This window comes from Tenrec ecaudatus, chromosome 8 (assembly GCF_050624435.1).
Source record: "Tenrec ecaudatus isolate mTenEca1 chromosome 8, mTenEca1.hap1, whole genome shotgun sequence".
Taxonomy (NCBI): Eukaryota; Metazoa; Chordata; class Mammalia; order Afrosoricida; family Tenrecidae; genus Tenrec; species Tenrec ecaudatus.
In genome coordinates this window covers 9,100,287-9,122,072 of record NC_134537.1, presented here as the reverse complement: position 1 = coordinate 9,122,072, position 21,786 = coordinate 9,100,287, and the positions used below count along the sequence as shown (strand labels likewise).

General features: G+C 49.6%; 1 protein-coding gene across 5 annotated transcripts in view; it reads right to left on the bottom strand.

Annotated features, from left to right (window-relative positions):
- ULK4 (unc-51 like kinase 4) overlaps nucleotides 1-20,761 on the bottom strand; it is a 600,065-nt gene extending 579,304 nt beyond the window's left edge. For 4 of the 5 annotated variants that reach the window (XM_075556007.1, XM_075556009.1, XM_075556010.1 and 1 more), the window contains exons 1-8: nucleotides 20,635-20,741; nucleotides 16,467-16,688; nucleotides 16,156-16,355; nucleotides 13,744-13,843; nucleotides 11,273-11,412; nucleotides 7,185-7,347; nucleotides 1,723-1,824; nucleotides 984-1,067 (exon numbers count right to left, since the gene is read on the bottom strand). In XM_075556007.1, the coding sequence (XP_075412122.1) occupies nucleotides 984-1,067; nucleotides 1,723-1,824; nucleotides 7,185-7,347; nucleotides 11,273-11,412; nucleotides 13,744-13,843; nucleotides 16,156-16,293 (727 nt within the window). In that variant the 5' untranslated portion in view covers nucleotides 16,294-16,355; nucleotides 16,467-16,688; nucleotides 20,635-20,741. Of the gene's footprint in view, nucleotides 1-983; nucleotides 1,068-1,722; nucleotides 1,825-7,184; nucleotides 7,348-11,272; nucleotides 11,413-13,743; nucleotides 13,844-16,155; nucleotides 16,356-16,466; nucleotides 16,689-20,634 lie in introns of all 5 variants that reach the window. The other variant, XM_075556008.1, reaches the window with a different exon arrangement.
- Nucleotides 20,762-21,786: the final 1,025 nt, after the last annotated feature.

Below are 21,786 nucleotides of genomic sequence, written 5' to 3'. Positions count from 1 at the left end.
GTGGGGAGAAGTGAGGCAGTGGGGTTCTTTGACACGTTCAGAAAGGTACACAATTTTCAAAATATCAAGTGTCAGGTCTTCTTTTGTACCTAGGTCAGTTGGGAAAGACTGAAAATATCTGATAATCCTATTTGCCCCAGTAACTGCCTGCAAAATGGTTTTCTTGTAGAAACTCAAAGCACTAATTTCTAGAGAATCCTGCTCCCTTTTGTGTCTTAAGAGTCACTCGTTTTGTGCTGAACAGTAAAATGCTTCCTTATATTATAGTTGTGTTTTATTGGCTTCTATTCCCTTAAAATATTAATAGGTACTAATTAATAATTAAGACTAGTTACAATACCTTTAAAATACAACCATCTCTAGTACAAAAGATTTTTAAAACTTGTTACCATCAAGGTACTAAGCTGAAGTCTGAAAGGCCTGCTTTGTCTACCCAAACACTGGGCAGAAACCATCGCAAGACAGACCCACAAGTAAGTGATACACACACATACACAAAATCACACATCAAGATTTGAGTGTTTTAAATCTACTCAAATGGACTTCTTGTGGTAAAGCAACACAAAATAGCTTGCATTTTTAAATGAGGGAAACAATTTGCAGTGCTTTATTTTCCATTTTCTGTTTCATTTTTTAAAAAGGGGGTGGGGGACTCACAGCCACGAAGTCCAGGCCGTCTCGTAGCCACCCTGTGGGACAGGATAGAATTACCCTGAGAGTTTCCAACACTGCAGATCTTGAGGGGAGCAGAAAGCCTCCTCTTTCTCCCACAGAGCAGTGGGGGGTTTTCAAACTGCCGACCTTGCAGTTAGCAGCCCAACGCGTAACCCACTACACCACCAAGGTTAATTTTCTAAAATCATCGATTTGAGATCAGTTGTAAAATGTAACTTTGGGGAACTATGACTCAACTTTTAAAAAGAAAATAAAGATATTAACAGTGTGAAATATAAATTAACTTCACTTATCACAAGGTAGCTTACTTTTGGGAGCAGGTGGCAAAGGATCTTGATGTAAAATCTGTTCAACTGATTCTGAAAAATGTTCTGAGAAAAACGGAGACTTCCCTAAAATGACATGAAGACATGCAACGTTAAACACTGGACTGCTGTCAGCAGCAATCTGAAACTAATCTCAATCACGGGCATTGCAGGATGTCATAAAGTACAGAAAACACATGAGTGTAAGTGTATGCATGCTAATGCTGAATGCTCGCATGTGCCAGGCACACTGTCCGCACATCTTTACTATTCAACAGTTATCAGCCCAGCAAACAGACAAAAATCACTAGCACTGATAACGTGTCTGCAAGAGCAGCCCATGCAACACAGGCCAATTTACAATCACCAGTACCTTCACAAGGATTTCTATAAATAATCACAATGTAAGACAAGGGGGAGGGGACTACACAAGTTTACGGGGGAAATGTAATAAAAGACGGTGCAATCTTTCCATGAACTTTTTGAAGCCCCTCATATTAGGTACTGGCCCACGTTCCAGAGGAGCATCGTGAGAAATGCCTGCAGGTTAACAAGTTCCTAGGAACCTGCACGTGACCAGGCACCAGGGAATTCAGCCAAATCACAGCATATCGAGATTTAGTCAAAGGAGCTTTTGAACATCTTACAGGTGAGGTGTTTGCAGCAGACGACAGGTGTAACCTGTTTGTGGGGCTGCTGTTTAAGTCTAGCTCTGATTTTAACGGGACCAGGAAGCAGTCACCTGAAAACATTTCATAAAGCAGACAGCCCAAAGACCAGAGGTCGCTGGTGATGGAGAAGTCGGCGCCCCTCAGGACTTCCGGTGCAGTATACGCCAGGCATCCTACAACAGAGTAGACAGAACACTGTCATTACGCATTCGTCCTGCCCCAGGTCCAACCCACCTGGGAGAGACAGGTGAGGTGGAACATAAGGGGAGCAATTGCACATATGAAGGACACTGTCTGAGCACTTCACATCCGGACATGTTTCCAACTTGAAGGTGCATTTTGACAGAGCACATACCAATATAAACAGACTGAAAATACACATTAAAGAGAAGCATGGTACATGTAGGTAGCTGGATCAATAACTTCAATCGAACCAAAAACCCAATGTGGGAAAAGGTAGAACGCCATTTTCACTTCTCGTGGCCTCTGAAGTTTTGGAATCCCAGGGGCTGGATGGACCCCTGAAAGATAACCTTCAAGGTTTAAACTGAAATATACCGTGAAGTCTCAAAACCAAGCAATAGCTGAGCTTCACCAGTAAAAAGTCTGCTCTGTGCATTACGCTCTTTAAAAACTAGCTATGATGCACCCTCCCTCCATGGGGGGAGGAACAACAGAAATGGGGGTGAAGGAGACGGCAGGCAGTGGAAGACCTGGAAACAATAATAAGTTATCATTTATTAAGGGCTCACGAGGGAGGGTGGGGCAGAGAAGGGGTAAAAAGAGGAGCTGATACCAGGGGCTCAAGTAGAAAGAAAATGTTTTGAAAAGGATGATGGCAACCTACGTACAAATGTGCTTGACACCATGGATGAATGGATTGCGATGAGAGCTGAAAGAGCCCCTAATCAAAGGACTAATTTAAAAATGAAAGAAGCCGGGCTAAGATGAGGCCAGACTGACTACAGCAACGCAGCGAGGGGCCTGGAGACTGGGGCCAGTGAGCTTACAGGGATGAGGAGGATCGACTGAAAAGCAGCCGGGCAAGAAGGACGGTGGGGCCACGTGATGCCTGCAATCAAGGTCACTGAGCGGCACACAGGCAGATGGTAGAACCGGTGGCCCACGTTGTTATGCCTCTTCAACACAATCACATCCATCCACTTCCAACTCTCAGTGACAGGATAGGACAGAGGAAAACCGCCCCGTGCAGTCTTTCGAGGCTATAATCCTTTACCAAAAAAAAGAGACTGCCACATCACTTTTTCCCAAGATCTGGTTCGTGGGTCAGAACTGCTAACCTCACAGTTGACCTGACAGTTGACCACTTAACCACTGTGCCCACCAGGGTTCCTTGGCAATTTCTTAAGTCAAGAGCAAAGAGCCTTCAGTTTCTACCACTACGATCTGGATGGGCTGGGTTGGGAAGTCAGAAATAACTCCCAAACCTGGCTGGCCTCCGAACAAAGGCTTACATACTACTTTAGCGACGTGCCCACCTCGGGTCCACTGAGTGGCGCTGCTCCTCACGGTCCCTCACAGGCCCAGGCTGAGAGAGGCTCCCACTCACCACCTGCTTCCTCAGTCACCAAGGCCGGGGAACAAATGTAGCCGGGTGCACCCCAGTTCTTCCACTCCCCACCCCAAACCGACGCCCATGACACCTCCTCAATCGTCATTGGCTTTGACTGGGAGGAAGATGTAACCTTAAATGATAACCATAAGTAGAACAGGAACTCTCTAGGGACCAGCAAGTATCTAGGAGGTAGAGGGGACTGTGGGGGTGGTTGTTAGATGCCATCGGGGGTTCCAACAGCTATAGGGCGCACAGTGCCCAAATGCACAAGAGCACGAAACAGCGCCTGGTCCTGCGCCGTCCTCACAGTGATTGTGAAGCCCGGGCCCACTGTGCAGCCACTGTGTCCGTCCATCGTGCTGAGCACCTTGTCTCCTTTTTCACCGCCCCTCTACTCTACCAAATGATGTCCTTCTCCAGGGCCTGGCCTCTCCTGAGAGGTCCAAAGCATGTAAGAAGTCTTGCCTCTCAAGAGCACTCCAGCCGCACTTCCAAGAAAGATCAGTTGATCCTGTTAATAATCCGTGGTACTTCCAGTATTTTTCGCCAGCACCGTAATTCAAGTGCATCGATTCTTCTCTGTCTTCCTTAGTCAGTGCCCAACTTTCACAGGCAGATGAAGCAATGGAAAATCCCATGGCTTGGGTCAAGTGAACTTTACACCACAAAGTAACAGCTGTGCCTGCAGGCACGATGTCCCAGCAGGCAGGAGGTGAAGACAAAGAGCAAGGGTGGGGCGGGGTCTCTCTTATAAAGAGGGGGCACCTCTCAGGAGTTCTCATCAGACGGTGACCTGATGGACAGGGTAGACTCCACCCCTTCGCTTTCAGAGACTCACGCTGACATCAAAATCTAACTACCACTGGTGGTGACCATCTACTCTGGGAAACCATGGTCCAGAGCCTCCAGAGGGCACACGGTCCTGCCCACACCTTGATCTCGGACAAGCTCCCTCTCAAACGGGGAGGGAGTACACGTTCGTTTGAAGCCCCCCACTTGGTACAGGAGTCCCAGAACATGAGCATCCCGTAAGCTCAGTGACAGATTTGTGCACAGACGATAAAGGTAATAGGAGAATGGAGAAAGACCTATGTAAGTATCCGGTCCTGTGAAATTTGGCCAAGGAGCCCGAGGAAGACAGAAGGCTTCCTTGAGGAGAGAGCTGAGCCGGGGAAAGAAAGGGAAGGGGACTGCCAGAGAAGGGAAGAGCAAGGACGCGGGCACAGAGGTCAGCCACCACCCGACACACAGGACACCGGGGACACAGTGTGCTGGTGGAACAGAGACATGGGGGCGGGCGATAGTGGTCAGGCTGAGAACCACGATATTCTGAGCCCTATGAGGAGCCAACACTGAAACAGGTTTCATAGTGCAAGGATTTTATTAGAGGAAATGCCCGAGGGGGTGGGGGGGCACTGGCCAGACCTGGGGCAAGCTGAAGCACAAGTGAAAGAGAGGGAAGGTTGGATGGAGACATCTGGACATGTCTGGGGTTCAGCAAGGTCACAGGGAGTCCTCCCAGGAACAGATCTGCCACACTCAGTCACTGGCTGGGGGCAGCCCACGGGCAGCATGGCCTCAGTGCATACGCAGTGATGAGCAGAGTAGTCCTAGGTGGTGACCTTGGGCAGACCCGTGTCTGTAGCTGAAGGAGAGAGATGTGCATTTCACAGCCACCACAAAGGGGGAGTGAGATCACTAAGGTTTATTGTGTCAAGCTGGCCAATAAACACATGTGGGATCAATTGTAGGGTGGAGAGATAAATGGCTCGGTGAGCCTTCTTTCTAGTTCTCGGGTCTCTTGCTTTGTGATGGTCAGACCAGGGTGCAGTTGCCTTAGCCAGTTCCCTGCTTCAGCTGGCAAGGCTCACTTCCTGCAGGACATCCCTGAGAAGCCACATGGACCTACCCTGATGCAGCCCTGGGTGCTGGAGCAGCTGTGTGGAGACCCCTGCCAGCACTGAGATGCTTACACGGTCACTGACTCAGTTTTCCTCCTGCAGTCATTGTCATTGCGTGTGCTTTGTGAGATGGAGGGGGACTTTGTGGATTGGTGTCAGACATATGGGCTAATGTTGGACTTGTGGACTTGGGCAGCACTGGGTTGGGATGTTTTCTTGATTTTTACTTAATCTTCATATAAAATTCTCTCTTGTACATATGAGTTTCTGTGGATTTGTTTCTCTAATATACCGTGACTAACACAGGGCAACAACTAACGATCAGATCTGGACATCTACACTCTCACCTACTGGTGGTAGTGGGTCCTAAACTTGAAACTCATTTTACTGAACAAACCCGGTTCCCAGCTCCTGTGAAGTCAGCCCACATGAAGCCAAAAAGGAGCCCAGGACTCCTCTTGAACTTCCTTTACATGACTTGACTGGTCCTGCAGCTTGGGAACACTGATCCAGTTCAACCCCTTACTTTTACCAGACAAGAGCAAATCAGAACTTTTAGAAGATAAGTGACATCAGTCACAAGGTCACACCATCAGAAGTAAAGCCAGGACTGGAACCTAGGTGTCCTGATTTGAAATTGTAACACGATGGTTTTCTCTCCTTCTCTTACTTCATCGGTGTTCCAAGCAAGCACCAACACTGACAGTCTTGGAGAGGAGGACAGACCAACCTTCAGCCTGACCACAATGCCCAGCCATTCACACATGCCGAAAGGCAAGGCATCTAATGACTTTCTATGCCCGGCGCATAAAGTATGCCGCCCTTAACCTGTCCATTCTCAAAAACAGATCGAAGTCTAGAGAAACAGACGCGGTCCCACGTGCAGCTGTATGCCAATGGGAAGTGACAGGAAGGACCTTGCCAGGCAGCTGGTAATGAGGGTGTCCTTCCAGGCCTGGTTGAAGAGGCTAACCTGCCCCCTCCTGGGTGTCTTCCCAGAGTAAGGCTCAGACGTCACTCAGGCAGGACGGGTGCTAGAACCACTGGCCTCGTTCTCCACAGCACAGCGGACTCCAGGGGCTTGCTTCTAATAAGCGTTCCTTAACATGCTACCAAACTAGTCCACAAAAGATGCTTTCATAAAACGCAGGTCAAGAGATCGGGGACCCGGAAACCTTTCTTCATGTCCTGTACAGGGCTGGTCCTGAGAGTGCAGTTAAAGAAAATAAGGTCATGTTTATGGAGCCTGCAGCTAACCTGCTCCTCCGTTCCGGCCCCATTCCTCGGAGCCCAGGCACCACCCAATGACCAAGTCCTCGCCCGCAGCGCCTTCTTCAACCGACGCCCAACCTAACCGTCGGCGTCAGGGGTATCACGGCGCTTCAAGCACAAGGAGCCTGAGAAGGAAACCTATCTTGACGCTGCCCCTGAGGGCTGGCTGTGAGGAAGACCATTTCAGAAACATGGCTTCACCACCCGAGGCCACAGCCCACTGTCAAAATGACCAGCCAAGAAAGCATCCTAGAAATGCACCTAATGGCAGGGTATCGAGTACCCACTGCCGTTGGACCATGACTGCGACGCGAATGTGTGCCAGGCACTGCTCCGAGCACTGAGGACACATCCATACACAAGACGAAGCCTCTGCTTGATGTTCTCACGAGCTGTCCGTGGCGTGGGAAGCCAAGAACAAGACACAGGCTTGGTTGGGGTGCCCCGCCTGTCAGTGCTGGAGCCACACAGACACCCTTAGGCCATGGGCAGAGCCAACACCATACCCAGACCTGCTGTGGGTCATCTGCTACCCCAAATCCTGGAGAATCAAACTCACCCCTGGTACCTCGGAAGAAAGGCCTGAGGCTCTATTTCCAGACGCAGGGAGCACAGTTCTGTAGCCTTCACTGGACACACGGGGCACCGGGAGATACAATAAACTCCGTGTGTGCGTTATTCACTTATCTTCGTCATTAGGGTTTTTAAGAACTTAGTCGATTCGCAAAACAAAAGATGGGCGCTATCGCTGGAGCCATCCTCCCCAGGGCCCCAGGCCACCTACCTTTCAGTCTGCTTTTCGCACTCTTCTTCAGTCCACTGTCCCCGCCGTCCCCGCCTCCCTCGTCTGCTGTCACCAAAGCAAAGAACTCTTCCAAATTTTCACCTTCCACTTTCGCCAAGCAAAAATTGCTGAATTTCAATGTGCCGGGCCCTTCCAATAGGATCTGTGAGGTTAGAAATGAGAGGTTCTCAGAGGCCAACACCATTTGCATCCCCTTCAGGATCCCTGAAGGCAGGAGAGAATTTTTTTTAGCGCTGACTCTATTGCTTCCTCACATGTCAGAAAGCAGAAAATAGATATTTGAGGAATAATAAAATTAAAATGTCGGTTCTAGGGTGGGTCAAATGACTACATGATATAACCACAGAAGAGCACCCTAGGGTAAGGTGATCAGATGGTAACATTGGTAAAGCGGGACACCATTGATAAAACTCATATCCTGGTGAAATAGCCACATGGCAGCCGAAAACCGTATAACCTAGCTTGTCATGCATTCTTTCCAAAAATCAGGACTTTTTAAAAACGCTGGGGGCACAGGAAAAATTGTTAAAAATCAGTACTGTCACGCCAAAAGCGTCTAGTCACCTTACCCAGCGCAAAGGTCAGCAAGCTTTTGAGACAGAAGAGCCAATCCTGTCCCGTACCACAATTTAAAAACTATTCCAGAGCCATAAATATATTTTTATACACAAAGGAAATCAGCGTTACCAGAATTAATACCTTTACATTTTTTCAGTGTTACTTTAGAGCCACATGTCATCTGGGGAGCTGCAGTTTGCCGACCCTGCCCCCAGCAGTGGGGGAGAGAAACGGACCGCTCCGTATTTGCCAAACATAAAGCCAGAGGAGGCCTGGGAATCAGTCACCTTGAGGCTTTGTGTAATCAAGGGAGAAATACGAGGAGAGGGCGTCAAAGAGCTCATGGAAAAAATGAAACTGAAAGCTAACAGGATTTTTTGTTGAATTTTTTTGGAGCACCCCTCAAATAATGTAGGATGAAAGCCCGGGTTCAAAGTAAAGAGACCTGGATCCGAACCCCGGATCCACCGCTACCTAGTGGTAAGGTTCCCCTGGAGAACTTCCATTCTAAGTCTCAATCTCTTTACCTACAAAATGGGCAGAATAATTCCTAACTCTCGAGAAGGCTGTTGGATGGAGATTACAGCCATAAAGGGCCGTTAGCCCTGACGAACAGGCTGGCGAGCTCGGGCGCCTGCTGACAGAATTGGCGACCACAAGTGAGCTGCTCTGTGCTGACCCCGCACCAGGAACCACAGTGCTGGTTTCTGCCTTGGCCAGCAGTCCTGGAAAAACTTGCTGGGCAGTTGCAGTGGGCTAGGTGGCCTTTTCTCTTAAAAGCCATTTCAGGCTCCCCTTTCTAGCCACAAACATCGCAGCGTGTCTGTTATTCTGCATCAGTGGCTTTGAGGCCTTTTTGAGCAGAGAATGCCTGGAAGTACTTGTGAAAGCGCAGACAACCGGGGCTTTAGAAAGCTTAGAGTGGGTTTCTTAATCAATATGAGGGCGCTTTCAAAGACACTCGAGGGGGAAATTCCATGACCGTGTACGTACATTTTCCCATGACGTTTTGAAGCCCCTTAGATGCCTGGCTTAGAGCCTGCACGCCTAATGAGCCCCGGGTACCGCTGACACTGTCTGGGAGCACACTTTGAGAGCCACTGGCAGGTCAGGGGGCCTTCTGTTAAAGGACCAGATAGTCAACACTACAGACTCTTCAGGGCTGTTAGGGTTGTCTAAGGAGCCTAATACAGGCCCGACTATTCCACGCCACGATGCCACTACCACACGCGAGTGGCCGTGGCTGTGAGCCACCGGCACAGGCATTGGCCCAACCTCTGCTAAACCTTATTCTGGGTATGAGCTACCTTAGACATCCGGCTAGACTGCCTCAATTACCAACAGCTGAGTTCAGTGCGCCTGGAAACCAAGACACCAAACCCGTGGCTGGGGACAGTATAGCTCATGGAGACAGTATAGCGCATGGAGACAGTATAGAATGGAATAGGGGGTTTCCAAGGCTGTCATCTTTTTTAAATTAATTGGAATTAATACCTATATCAGACCATTCCATAGTTCAATTACATCTAGCAGACTTGTACCTGTGCTACCACAATCGGTTTCCAAACATTCTTTTTCTGTACGCCCCAAGCTTCGGGGAAGCAGGCTAACACATCTTTCTCCCACGGGGCTTGAGCTGCCCACATTGCAGTGAGGGGAGGGGCACTTAACCGCTGTGCCACTAGGGCTCCTAACGCTCTCTATACCCACTGCTGTCAAGGGGGCCTGGCTCCACCAAGCCCCTAAGACAGAGCACACTGGCCCATAGGGTTTCCTAGGCGGTATCCTTCGCAGTCGGAGGGAGAAAGATGAGACCCCAGACTCAGAAACCCAGAGGGGAGTGCGGCTCTGTCTTCGCAAGGACCCTGACAGGGTGCCTATGGACTGACATCCACTCCCTGGCAGGGCGTTTGGATTGGTGTGGGTGGAATCTTTTCAGAAGCAGCCCCAGTGGGTGGCAGAGTGGGTGGCACAAGGAGCTGTTCACTTCCAGGTCGGTCCTTTGAACCCACCAGCCACTGCCCAGGAGAGACGTGAGGCTTTCTGCTCCTGAAAGATCTACAACCTCCGGAACCCCTGGGAGGCAGTCCTACCCTGTGTGTTCTAGGGGGCCGCTGTGAGGCAGAATCGACCCTGTGGCAGGGAGGCTGCTCTCTCTGTTTTAGAATCTTTGCGAAGCTCTTCCTCTCAGCTCTGCCTAGGTTTGGGCGGCCGACCTTGCACGTAGCAGATGAGCACTCAACTACCGCGCCACCAGGGCTCCTGAGACAAGGCCCACACAGCAAACCTGAGGTGCTGCGCCAAGTCTGAGCCACCGCCGGTTTCTGTACAGCGGTGAGCTAAGAATGGATTTTACCTCCCGAATGGCTGCAATGCAATGAATGGGAAAGTAACGCTTCTTCGCGTGTAAAACCCTGACGCCGTTCAGATCTCGGCGTCTATAAATAGACTTGTGCTGGAGCACGGCCACAGCGTGTTCATGTGGCACCCACGGGTGCTTCCAGCATGCCGGCGGTTACACGCTTCCGTTGCAACGAGACTCAGGAAAGCTCGGTGTTTGCTCTCTGGCCCTTTGCAGGGCAAACGCGCAGTCCACGGCGCTAAGGAAACGCCAAAGTCAACAGTGGGGATTAAGAACGGCGCAGAGCCACTGTCCGCGGAAGCCATGTTTCTTCACAGGTTTCATTTGGACCAAATGGGAAAGGGCTACCATTGCACCATCAACTTAAAGCAGGCCTGAGCACGGACATTTCAAACAAGAACTTCCACTTACTAACTAGGGTTTTCCTAGGGCTTGGGGGGGGATCAGTAATATCACACAGTTGACTTACGAGTGTAAGCAGGCAAATGCTCAACATCTCGTGACATTGAGCGTCCGAGAACAAAGGGAAAGAAATAAAAACTCACCCCAGGAATCTCGCTAAAATACGGACGTTGGAAATTAATTGGCATCGCTGATTTGGAACACAGGAACTATTAAGAGAGTATCCTGCATCTGCCACCTTCATCCAATGTTTAACTCTCACAACAACGCTGAAAACATCCCTGCCCATTTCACAGACAAGAAAATCCAGGCACACCGCTTCTAAGTGTCAGCAGTGACTGCAACTCAGAAACTAAGTTGGTCTTCGTGACGCTACTGCACACATTTAGTCAGGGACAGTAACCTTCAAGAGAGGAAGCGTATGACCCATGACATCGGGAATCACAGGACGTGGCCCAAGAACTGCCAATGACAACCTGAGACAGTGGCTCCTAACTAACTGTATTGTGCATTGTAAGACCTAAGAGGATCCTGTGTCACTGACCAAACTTCAGCAGCAAGAGCAACCAATGACTCAGGAGACCTGAAAGGGAGCCAAATAGGGTGCTCAAACAGAGTGCCACGTAGTTTCAAGTTTCATGACGCTCACCACCACAACTAGCTCTAAATGTCAAAAGCCGCTTCGAGAAAGAACTACACATTGAGACACGAACAAGCAGGAAAGTGAAAAATTTTCATCACTTACCTTCCCAGGAGAGATGTCGCAGAAAAGAATCCCAAGCTTATGAAGGTGATGCAATCCGGTAATCAAGTCAATCGCGAATTCCCTCACGACGTCTTCTGGGAGGTTTTCGTCTTGAGCAATAACCATTTCTAAGGATCCACCTGCAACGAGTTGATTGCCGGCACCCCTTTCAGCCCACCATCAGCACCCCGCGCCTCCTCCAGGTTCCCTGCTGGCAGGCACTGAGCCCTGACACAGCAGCAGTCAGTACACCTGGCAGTCTGGCACAAGACACACCCCGGGGATGATCACGTCGGCCCAAACACCAACTCAGAAGTCTCTGTCCAGGAGTGACACTGCTTGCTGGGTGAGGGCCAAGACTCACCGTGAAGGAGCCAATTCAGAAAACCCACCGCCCTCGAATGGATTCTGACTCATAGTGACCCCATAGGACAGTGTCGGGCTGCACCCATGGGTTTCCAAAAGGCGGGAGTAGAAAGTCTCATATTTCTACGAAGAAGACACCAGAGGGTTGGGCGGGGATTTCTCACTCCAGATCCCTCAGGAAATTAACAGCAGCTCCCCGCTAAAAAGGGCGGGGTGAGTAGTGCCAACCCAAACCTGCACACAGCACCCCTAGTCATGATGACTCATGTGTTGGTTCTCGTGTAGGCAGGTAAGAAACCGTTCCGACCACGTGTGTAATTTAGAGTTGAGCCAGTACAGCTGGTCAGAGGTCAGAAACAATTGCAGCAAAAAGCAATCCTCAGACGGAATGTCCCTTGAAGGTCGCGTCAGCTGGTCCATCTCAGAAGTAATTCAACTACAATCCCCTCCTTCGGGTTGAGAAGGGGCCCCGGTGACCAAGCAGGTTAAGGGATGGGCTGTGTGGTAGTTACATCATCTGATGTCAATTGGAGACTTGAGAGGATTAAGAGTGAAGGGGTGGAGCCTAGTCTGCCAATCAGATTATAACCAATGAGGCCTCTGGGTGGGCATGGCCTTCTCCTGAGAATCCTGGGAATTCCTGTATTTCCTCTGTGGAGGCAGGAGACACTTTCCTCTCTCGGCTCACTCCCTTGGAGACTCTCAACTGACAAGGCTCACTCCCTGCGAGACATGCCTAAGGAGAAGCCACATGGACCTACCCTGATGCAGCCAGAACCATGCACCTGGAGAAGCCATGTGGAGACCCACACCAGCCCTGAAATGCTTACAATGCCACGGGATCTACATGACTTCCCATCCACTGGCCTGTGATCTTCCTGCATTCAGCATCATTGCATGTGTTCCGTGAATGTGAAGAGGACTTTATAGACTGGCATCGGACATGTGGGCTAATATCGGATTTAGGGACTTGATCTGGGTTGGGCTATTTTCTTAATGTACAATTGCTCTTGTATATAAAGCTCTTTCTTCTACACATATGAGTGATCTTTGAATTAATTTCTTTAGGCTTTCTGGACTAACACAGGCTGCTAACTGAAAGGTCAATGGTTCAAACCCACCAGCTGCTCCAAGGGAGTGTGATCAGGTGGTCTGCTTACTTAACCCTTCCTGAGCAGCTCTGAGTCAGAACCCACTCAAAGGCAGTGGTGGGGCTCGAAAATTAAGAAAAACAAAATGCAAGTAAGCTTTTAATCCATATAACCTCTTTTATGATTAAATGTTATCATTTTTAAGGCAAGATGCATAGAGTTCACAATAATAATATAGTAATACTTATGATCCTTTATTATCACTCAGTGTATAAACAGAATACCATTAATGGTGGAACTTACAATTTTTTTCTATTAAGCTATGAAGATACTGACATTAAGTATGCAGACAATACCTACACATTGAGGCATAAATCTATCTCATATGTGGGGGAGGGCTTCAAAAAGTCCACTGAAAATGGAATGGAATTCAGCCCCCTCATAGAGTCCTCAAAGGTTTTTATCAATTGAGCCCTAACCATGTGATCTCTAATTATTGCTGCGTGGTGGTAGTCGCATGTCTCTTTGAAGTGCAAGCATCCTTTTCCATAAGAACAAAATTATGATAACGTTTTGTATTATAATCAAAAGAGCTGCTATTATTGGTGAAGTGACTGGTGTTTTTCTGTACATTGGTTAACAGATTAGTAGCTAATGGGCTTAAAATGTGTTTCAATTTATTGGGGAAGAAGCCTGTTTGATAAATTAAGCATCACTTAAAATGATTTCTAAACTTTTGCATGAGTATAGTTACATAGTATTTTATGGCAAGGTAAACCCAATGTGAATGTTACCTGCCTTCCCTCTTCCCAAACACCTTTTCTCTCTGCCTTTCTGAAATAGCCAGCAAACAAACAAAAAATCAAGCTACTGTAGTAAAGAATAACAGCCTTACAATGCATCAGTAAGGGGAACTCAAATAAAACCAAACGCACACCATCCGGTTTGATTGGGTTTGGCTTCCAAACCTGGATGAGCTGCCTGCATTCACAAGTGCTGGCTGCACACGCTTACCTGTGCACAGCTCCACGACAAGCCAGAGGTGGTTGCTGGTTTCATACCACTCGTGGAAAGCTACGATGTTCCTGTGCTTAATCTCATGGGTGAGACGAACCTGTACAAACACACAGTATGCACTCCTTAGGGCAAAACGTTCCTAAAACCTTGTGTGGCAGTTACATCATCCTGTGTCAAGTGAAGGGGTGGAGTCTGGCCTGTCAATCAAGATATAACCAATGAGGCGTCTGTGTGGGCATGGCCTTCTCCTGAGACTTCTGGGAACTCCTGTATTTTCCTCCTTGGAGGTGAGAGACACTCTGCTCTCTCTGCTCACTCCCTGAAAGACACTCTACTGACAAAACACATGGCACTACGTGCTGGGAGCTGGAGAAGCCACATGGACCTACCCTGACATCTGGAGCTGCCGGAGAAACCATACAGAGACTCCTGCCAGCGCTGAGGTGCTTACAACACCACAGGATACACAAGACTTCCAACCCACTGGCCTGTGATCCTCCTGCATTCGGCATCATTGCATGTATTTTGTGAGTCCGAAGAGGACTTTATAGATTGGTATCCGACATCTGGGCTAATATTGGACTTATGGATTTTATCTGGAATAGGCTGGGATGGTTTCTCAATATTCAATTGCTCTTGTACATAAACCTCTTTCTTATTCACATTAGTCTCTCTGAATTTGTTTCTCTAGTCTTGCCAGACTAACACACCCCGTATCTATGAAGAAACACCGAAGTACACAATTGGGAGATGGGTAACAAAATGGTGGGCGGCCGTAAGTAGGGGACCCACGGCACTGCTCGTGTTATGCTGTGGGTGGGAGCTGGTTCCGTGGGCATGTCTGGTGTTTGAAATATTAAATACACAACTATGGTTTGAAGGCCTTCCGGCGTGTCCATTTGGCTGGACGTTGTGAGGACAGTAACTTCCTGAATGTGGCTCTTGTAGACAAAGTCTCTGAAGTCCCACCCAATGACCTTTCCCTGCATAGGTTTGGTAAGAACAGCCATTCTCAACCGGTGAGTCGAGACCCCTTTGGGGGTAGAACAAGCCTTTCACGGGGGTCGCCCGATTCATAACAGTAGCAAAATGACAGTGATGAGGTAGCAATGAAAATAATTTTATGGTTGGGGGGGAATCACTCCAACATGAGGAAGTGTATGAAAGGGTAGCAGCATTAGGAAGGTTGAGAACCACTGATCTAAAGCCTTTGGCTCTGGACTGCCTCCCCCATCACATCACATGCTGTTATTCTTGGGCATTTCCAAGCTTGCTCCAGCCTCATGCCTTCTGGACACTGCTCTCAGTTCCCTCTACCTGTAATGTCCCCTCCACTCCCCATACTGCAGACCCTCACCTGGCTCACTTCCCCACCTCCTTCCAGCCCCTCCCCACATTTCCCCTGCCCAAGGAGCTCCGAGAGCAGCCCTCTTTCCTCCTCCAACACACCCGGCCGCCCCACCCCCGCCCCCCATGCACACTACTATATTCTGCCTTAGTTTTCTTCATTGGGACTACCATGAATGATCTGTATGATGGCAGGTCTCCCCCACTCAAAGGCTTGCCCGCATGCCTGCCCTCTGGGTCTCTAGCTCACGGAAACACTGACATCTCAGACCTGGCACAAGCATTTAAATGGCATAGCCACTGTACTGTATTCGCTGCTCCCCACCGCCTCTGAGGGCAATACGATCAGCTTGCCTCGCAGTTGGGGCAGATCTGTCGGACCAGAGCGCCCATTCCTCCTTGGCCGTAAACGGGGCAGCAGAAGTAGGCTAAGGACCAATGACAGAGTAGGGGGTTCACTTCATTGACCCCCAACTCCTTGCTGCATAGCAATTACCACCGTGTCCCCATGGATGTCAAGGTGTTGCCAGGGGCTGACCACGAATGTCCCGCCTCTCTTACTTCCCTGGCTGTCTCCTTCTCTCTCTTCCCCATGCATTTCGTAGTCCACAAACAACTAGGATACGCTAGGAGCCACCGAAAAGGAGAGGGTTAACTAAGAGACAGGCACTGTGCTAAGGGCTTGACATATATTTCCTTCTTTAGCTCCCACTCGCCTAAAAGGCTGGGCTGTCCCAATAACCCCAGGCTGCACAGCACAAACGCAAGCCACGCTCGCCCTTCCTGCAGAAGTCGCACGTTCACATGCTGAATTTGAGGAAGCAACTGACCTCAGATACAATATCGTTTCCCGAACTCTTCACGAAACAAAACGGAAGAGGCTGACTGAGTGGCCAGGTGCAGTCCTCTGTGTTCAGAACAGAAGCTGGACCACCCTTTCCAGAGGGAGCGTGTGGCGGCTGCTGCAGGGAACCCACTGGCCCAAGGCGACAGGCACATGTTGTACCTGAGCACAGCCCTTTCACTCCCGGACGGAAGCGGAAACGCAAACACTGGACTCACCCAATTGGTTATTTCCGGTCTCTTGCACTTCTCGGTACACAGAATAGCTACAAAATTGATGGTGCCCTTTCGCCGCCCTTTATACACCACCGTCTTGCTTCCCCTGCCAATCTCCTCGTACAGAATGAAGTTCTCCATCTCTGGACCACCTGCTCGCACACTGGGCCAAGGAAACGGCAGCCTACCAGCATCCCCAGTTCCTGGAAAGAAAAGCAAACAAAATGGCCATTTATCAAAGCCTGCTGGTTGCGCAATCAGCCTAGGATATTTAATACCTAAATTGAAACATTCTATAAGTTCAGAAAATTCACCTTCAAGTACTGAGCACAAGTGTCTTTCTTGATGTAGAAGGAGAAAACTATAGGTCAGAATAAGCAAAGGCCTTTCAATATCCAAACGTGTATCACTCGGGGAGTGGATGAGATTTCAGGCAATGTATCGCCATGCCCTTTCTACTTTGTTACAACGGAAAGCTGGTACAATGAAGAACATGCTGTCTCAGCATCCAAGTGGTGGAACAACATCTGCGCCACCTGCACCTCACAATGGACCAAGAGAAACAAATGAGACAATGTGTGAGAAAAATATTTTATAAGAAAATATAGAAAACACTTCCCTCTGAACCACAGAGGCTCTAAGAGTCGATCCAAATATTGATTTTGAGTCAAACTTGGAGCTCATGGGCCAAATCCAGCCTACTTCTATCAAGAAAGCTCGATTAGAGCTCGACAGCCACTCATCCGTGTGTGGACTAAGGGCAGAGCTGAGGGACTGCTGCACAGATCGCGTGGCCTGAAGAAACCCTACAATATTTAGACCTGGGCCTTCACAGAAAACTGAATAAGCCTGCTAACTCTTGCTGTGAATTTAAAAACAGAAAGACTTTAAGCGAGCATTTCGCCCTTCATCTAGAACATAACCAGTAAAACAAATCCATGTTCTTGGCAATTACAAGCCCTTCATTTTCATAAATAAATGAAGGTTTGGTGTAGTATTTTATCAGACCAGAGTTCATATTGGAAGGAAAACGGCTGAGTGCGTATCATAAGACAAATACAACAGGGGAACGTATTGATTTAGATAAAGAGCAATCTTTCATAAACTGGAAAGTCGTGGGGAGGATTGTACATGCCAGCTAGACCGCAAAGCACACGCCTACATTCTCTCCAGGATCACGGGCTCCAGAACCAAAGTTGTCAATGACCTGGGGGTGCCGAGTACCTTATGTCCCCTCTAAAAAGGGGGCAGTGGGCCAAATACATTTGGTATCCTGTGTGCTGTACTGTAAGAAAACACTCCAAGAAAGTGTCTAGGCTACTCTGAGTAGACTAGAGAAATACATTCATAGAGACACTCGTGTGTATGAGAGCCTTATATACAACAGCAATTGAATATTGAGAAAACATCCCAGCCCATTCCAGATCAAATCCGTAAGTCTGATATTAGTCCAATATCAATCTATAAATTCTTCTTCAGACTGACGAAACACATGAAATGATGCCGAATGTAGAACAATCACAGGCCAGTGGATGGAAAGCCTAGTGGATCCAGTGGTGGTAGAAGCATCTCAGCACTGGTGTGGGTCTCCATGTGGCTCCTCCAGCTCCAGGGCTCTCACTGCATCAGCAAAGTTCCATGTGTCTTGTCAGTAGAGAGTCTCTCAGGGAGTGAGCCTGTGTCCTGCCTCCAGTGAGCTATTTATCTCCTTAGCGCCTCCAAATGAGGTCATCAAACTGCAACCTGATTGACAGGCTAAACTCCACCCCTTCACTCTTAATCCGCTAAAATTGACAACAGATTATGGAGGATTTTCTTATGTTCCTAAATGAAATTCAAAACAAATCCCTTTGAGAAGCAACAAAGCCCACATGGAAGAAGCAGACCAACCCTTGTGATCACAAGGTGTCCACAGGATCAGGGATCAGGCATCAGAAAACCCAAAACAGCCATTTTGATGCAAACGGGGGGTGGTAGGGGGGGGGTTAGAATTAATGAATGCCATTTATGAATGCATGTCAAAGGGATTTCTTCCTTCTTTTCTTTAATAAAGCATTTTATTGGGGCTGTTAAAGCTCTTTTAAATTTTTTTCTTACCTTTTATCATTTTATTGGAGGCTCTTACAGCTCTTATCACAATCCATACATCAGTTGTATGGAGCACATTAGTACATAGGTTGCCATCATCATTTCCAAAACATTTTCCTTCTACTTGAGCCCTTGGTATCAGCACCTCTTTTTTTCCCCTCCCTCCCGACCCTGTCACCCTTGTGAACCCTTGATAATTTATAAATTATTTTTATTTTAATATTTTACATCATCTGCTGTCTCTACGTTTCTCTTCATCCCCCTGTTTGGGGGGGGGCACTTTGTATGTTAATCATTGCGACTGATTTCCCCCTTTCTCCCCCTTTTCCACTCACCTTCCCCCTATCCTCATGGTATCTCTACTCTCATTATTGGCCCTGAGAGTTTTATGTGTCCTGGATTCTGTATGTTGAGAGCTCTTTTCTGTACCAGTGTACATGCCCAGATTTGTAAAATAGAATTTGGGTCGTAATAGTGAGGGCGGGTGGAGGTGGGGAAGGAAGAAGCATTAAAGAACTAGAGGAATGTTGTGTGTTTCCTCAGTGCTATACTGCACCCTGGCTGGCTGGACCCTTTGACCCTTCTGTGAAGGGACGTCCACTGTCTACAGATGGGCTTTGGGTCTCCATATGACAGGGGATAACTGCTCCACTGGGGGTGCTAAAGCTGTAAATCGTCACAGGAGCAGCCTGCCTCCTCTTGTTTCTCAAGTGGAGTGCCCGGAGCTTTCCACTGCAGACCTTGCGATTAATCGCCTCACACATAAACGACCATGCCTCCATGGCTCCTTGAGCGGTTTTGGAGAGGGAGAAGGATGTCCAGTATGGTGTCCAAGGCCGTCTCCTTTATCGAAGCAGACAGCCACATCTTTTTCTCCCTAGTGGCTGGAAGGATTCAAACTCCTGACCCTTTGGTTGGCAGCCAAGCCCTTTAACCACTGTGCTACCGGGGCTCCTTTGCAGGTTAACAGACACACATGGTTTAAAAACTGATGAAGACTAAGTGGTGGAGTTTGGGAATGCACAGGTATGCTAGAAAACTTAGTACAGAAAACTCAAAAAAAATGATGACATATAAGAGGAGAGTGGCTACCGTGTAGGGTGGTGACGTCCTTGGGTCAACAGGAAAGGTTTCCAGGGCTGGCACAGTGCTGTTTGCTGACCTGTGTGTCATATGGATTTACAAGAACGTGCATTTTGCCTTTGTGAGAACTTCGGTCTTCCGTATTTTCTATCCGGTCACTATGGGTCCGGGTCAACTTGATGGCAGTGAGGTGCGTTTTGGTGGTAAAGGACTTCGCTTTGGGATATGCATTTGGCTGCTCGTCAAAAGGTCGGCTGTTCAATCTCACCAGCCACTGAGGGCCTGGCATGAGTCAGTCCGCTCCAGTGAAGATGTCTGGGCTTTGAAACCCCAGGCAAGGTCGACAGACACAGAATCGACTCGATGGCAGTGGCATATCGGGTTGCTATGAGTCGGCACAAGGGCCCACTCATAGCAGACAGTCTCATCTCTCTCCCGCAGAGTGGCTGGTTGGGTTTGAACTGCCGACCTTCCGGTGGGCTTAATCCACGGCGCCACCAGGGCTCCTACTCAAGTCCGACTGGCTACAAGTTCGCCTGGGAAACACCCGAGAGGCCAGAATCAAAGCAAATGCACATCGGTGCGAATGAGCCATTGAGGATTCGGGGGACGACCCCTAGAGGCAGGGGTCCCTTCAACCGTCCCACCTTCCCCCAGACTCCCCGGGCCAGCGTCATCAGCATCGCCCGGGAAATTCTCCTCCCCACCTGCAGCCGCACAGAACAGAACTCTGGAGGTGTGGCCGGGCGATGGAGATGTGGGCACGCCCCCGGAACGCAATTGCGCGCCCAATTTTGAGAACAGGTGGCAAGATCGGCCACCAGCGGAGACTCGGCCGGCCGCCCTCCCTTGCGGCACTGGACGGGCGAATTCCCTTCGGGCCCTGAGCTGAGCGGGCCTCCGAAAGCACCAGCTCTGGACCGCTCCGCAAGCCGCCCCGGATCACCCTCGCCAGCACCCGGGCGGCCTTCCGTGCCTCGCAGCGGCCCTAGAGTACGGCTCCCCTAGGGTGTGGGCGGTAAAACCCCGGGGATGGGGCGTCCGGAAAACATCTCCCAAGGCCAGCTGCCCGGATCCCCTCCGCACCCAAGTTCTGCAGAACAACTTCGTGGGCCCTGAACCGGAGCCCAAAAGAAAGTTAAGTCGACGGTTCGATTTGTTAACACAAGAGCAAAGTAGGGCCATCAGCGAGGCGGGCGGGGCCCGCACAGGGAGGGGCGCGACGCCCAGTAGGTCTACGCTCTCTCCCGCTCCCGCCCAGCGAGACACAAAACCGGATTCGTGGCCGCGCAAACCGCCAGCGCCGCATACCTGCTCGCTGGATGGCTAGAAGACGCTCCTCCGCTCGGCGGCTCGGCGGATGCTGGCGCCACGGCGCCCCCTCCCGGGAGAATCCACCAGCAAAAGAGCGGGGGATAAGCTGCAGAACGGACTGACGCGCGGGGCCGCCGCATCCAGCCTGCCGGTCCCAGCGCCCCCTCTGCGTTTGGACTCGCCCGTCCCGTTTCCAGGGCAGCACGCCGAACGCCGGAAGAAGCGCGCGGCTCTGATTGGCTGTGCGGCGTGTGTTCCTATTGGCGGAGGCCCGGAAACCAGAAGCAGTAAAGGAGACTCAACTCAGCCCTAACGCCATAGCGCGTAGCCACCTTAAGCCAAGTGCACCATGCTTGGGCAAGTAGTGGAGGGAGCCTGAGGGCGCCGCGGCTTGTGTTTCAATTTCGGTACCCCAGATGCGAGACTAGGCGCCGAAACACGAATCTTAAAGGATTTTGCCTACCCGTGGTGGCAAATTTGGGGTTTACAAGGAGCCCTAGAGGCGTAGTGGATACCACAAGGTCATCAGTTCAAAAACTCCTCCGGAGAAAGATGTTTTCTACACCCATAAAGAGTCCCAGTCGGAGAAACCCACCCTGAGCAGTTCAACACTGTTGTATAGGGTCACAATGAGGTGGAATAGACTTTAGGAGTAGTCAGTGCGTGAGCCGGAGCCCTGATGACGTAATGGCTACGTGTTGGGCTACTAACCATAAGGTCAAGAGTTCGAAAACACCTCGGGCTCATGGGGAGAAAGAGGGGGTTTGCACTCCCGTAAAGAGTTCAAAAAAACTCGGTGCCACCACATAGAGCGCCTATGGAACAGTGAACCTGTCCCCGTGGGTTTGGGAGACTGTAACCCTTGACTGGAGTAGAAAGCTTAATCTTCCTCCGGAGCAGCTGCTGGTTGTTTGGAACCGCACACCTTGCAGTTAGCAGCCCAACGCATAACTTCTAAGCCACAAAAGCGACTTGTTGGTGAAGAATCAGCCTCAGAAACTCACAGGTGTGTCTCTACCCTGGCCTACGGGATCCCTGCGGGTCGGAATCTACTTGATGGCAGTGAGTTGTTGTTTGGTTGGTTGGTTTTTAGGAACCCTGGTATCATAGTGGTTACCCTTTAGTAAAGATCATCAGTTTGAAACCACC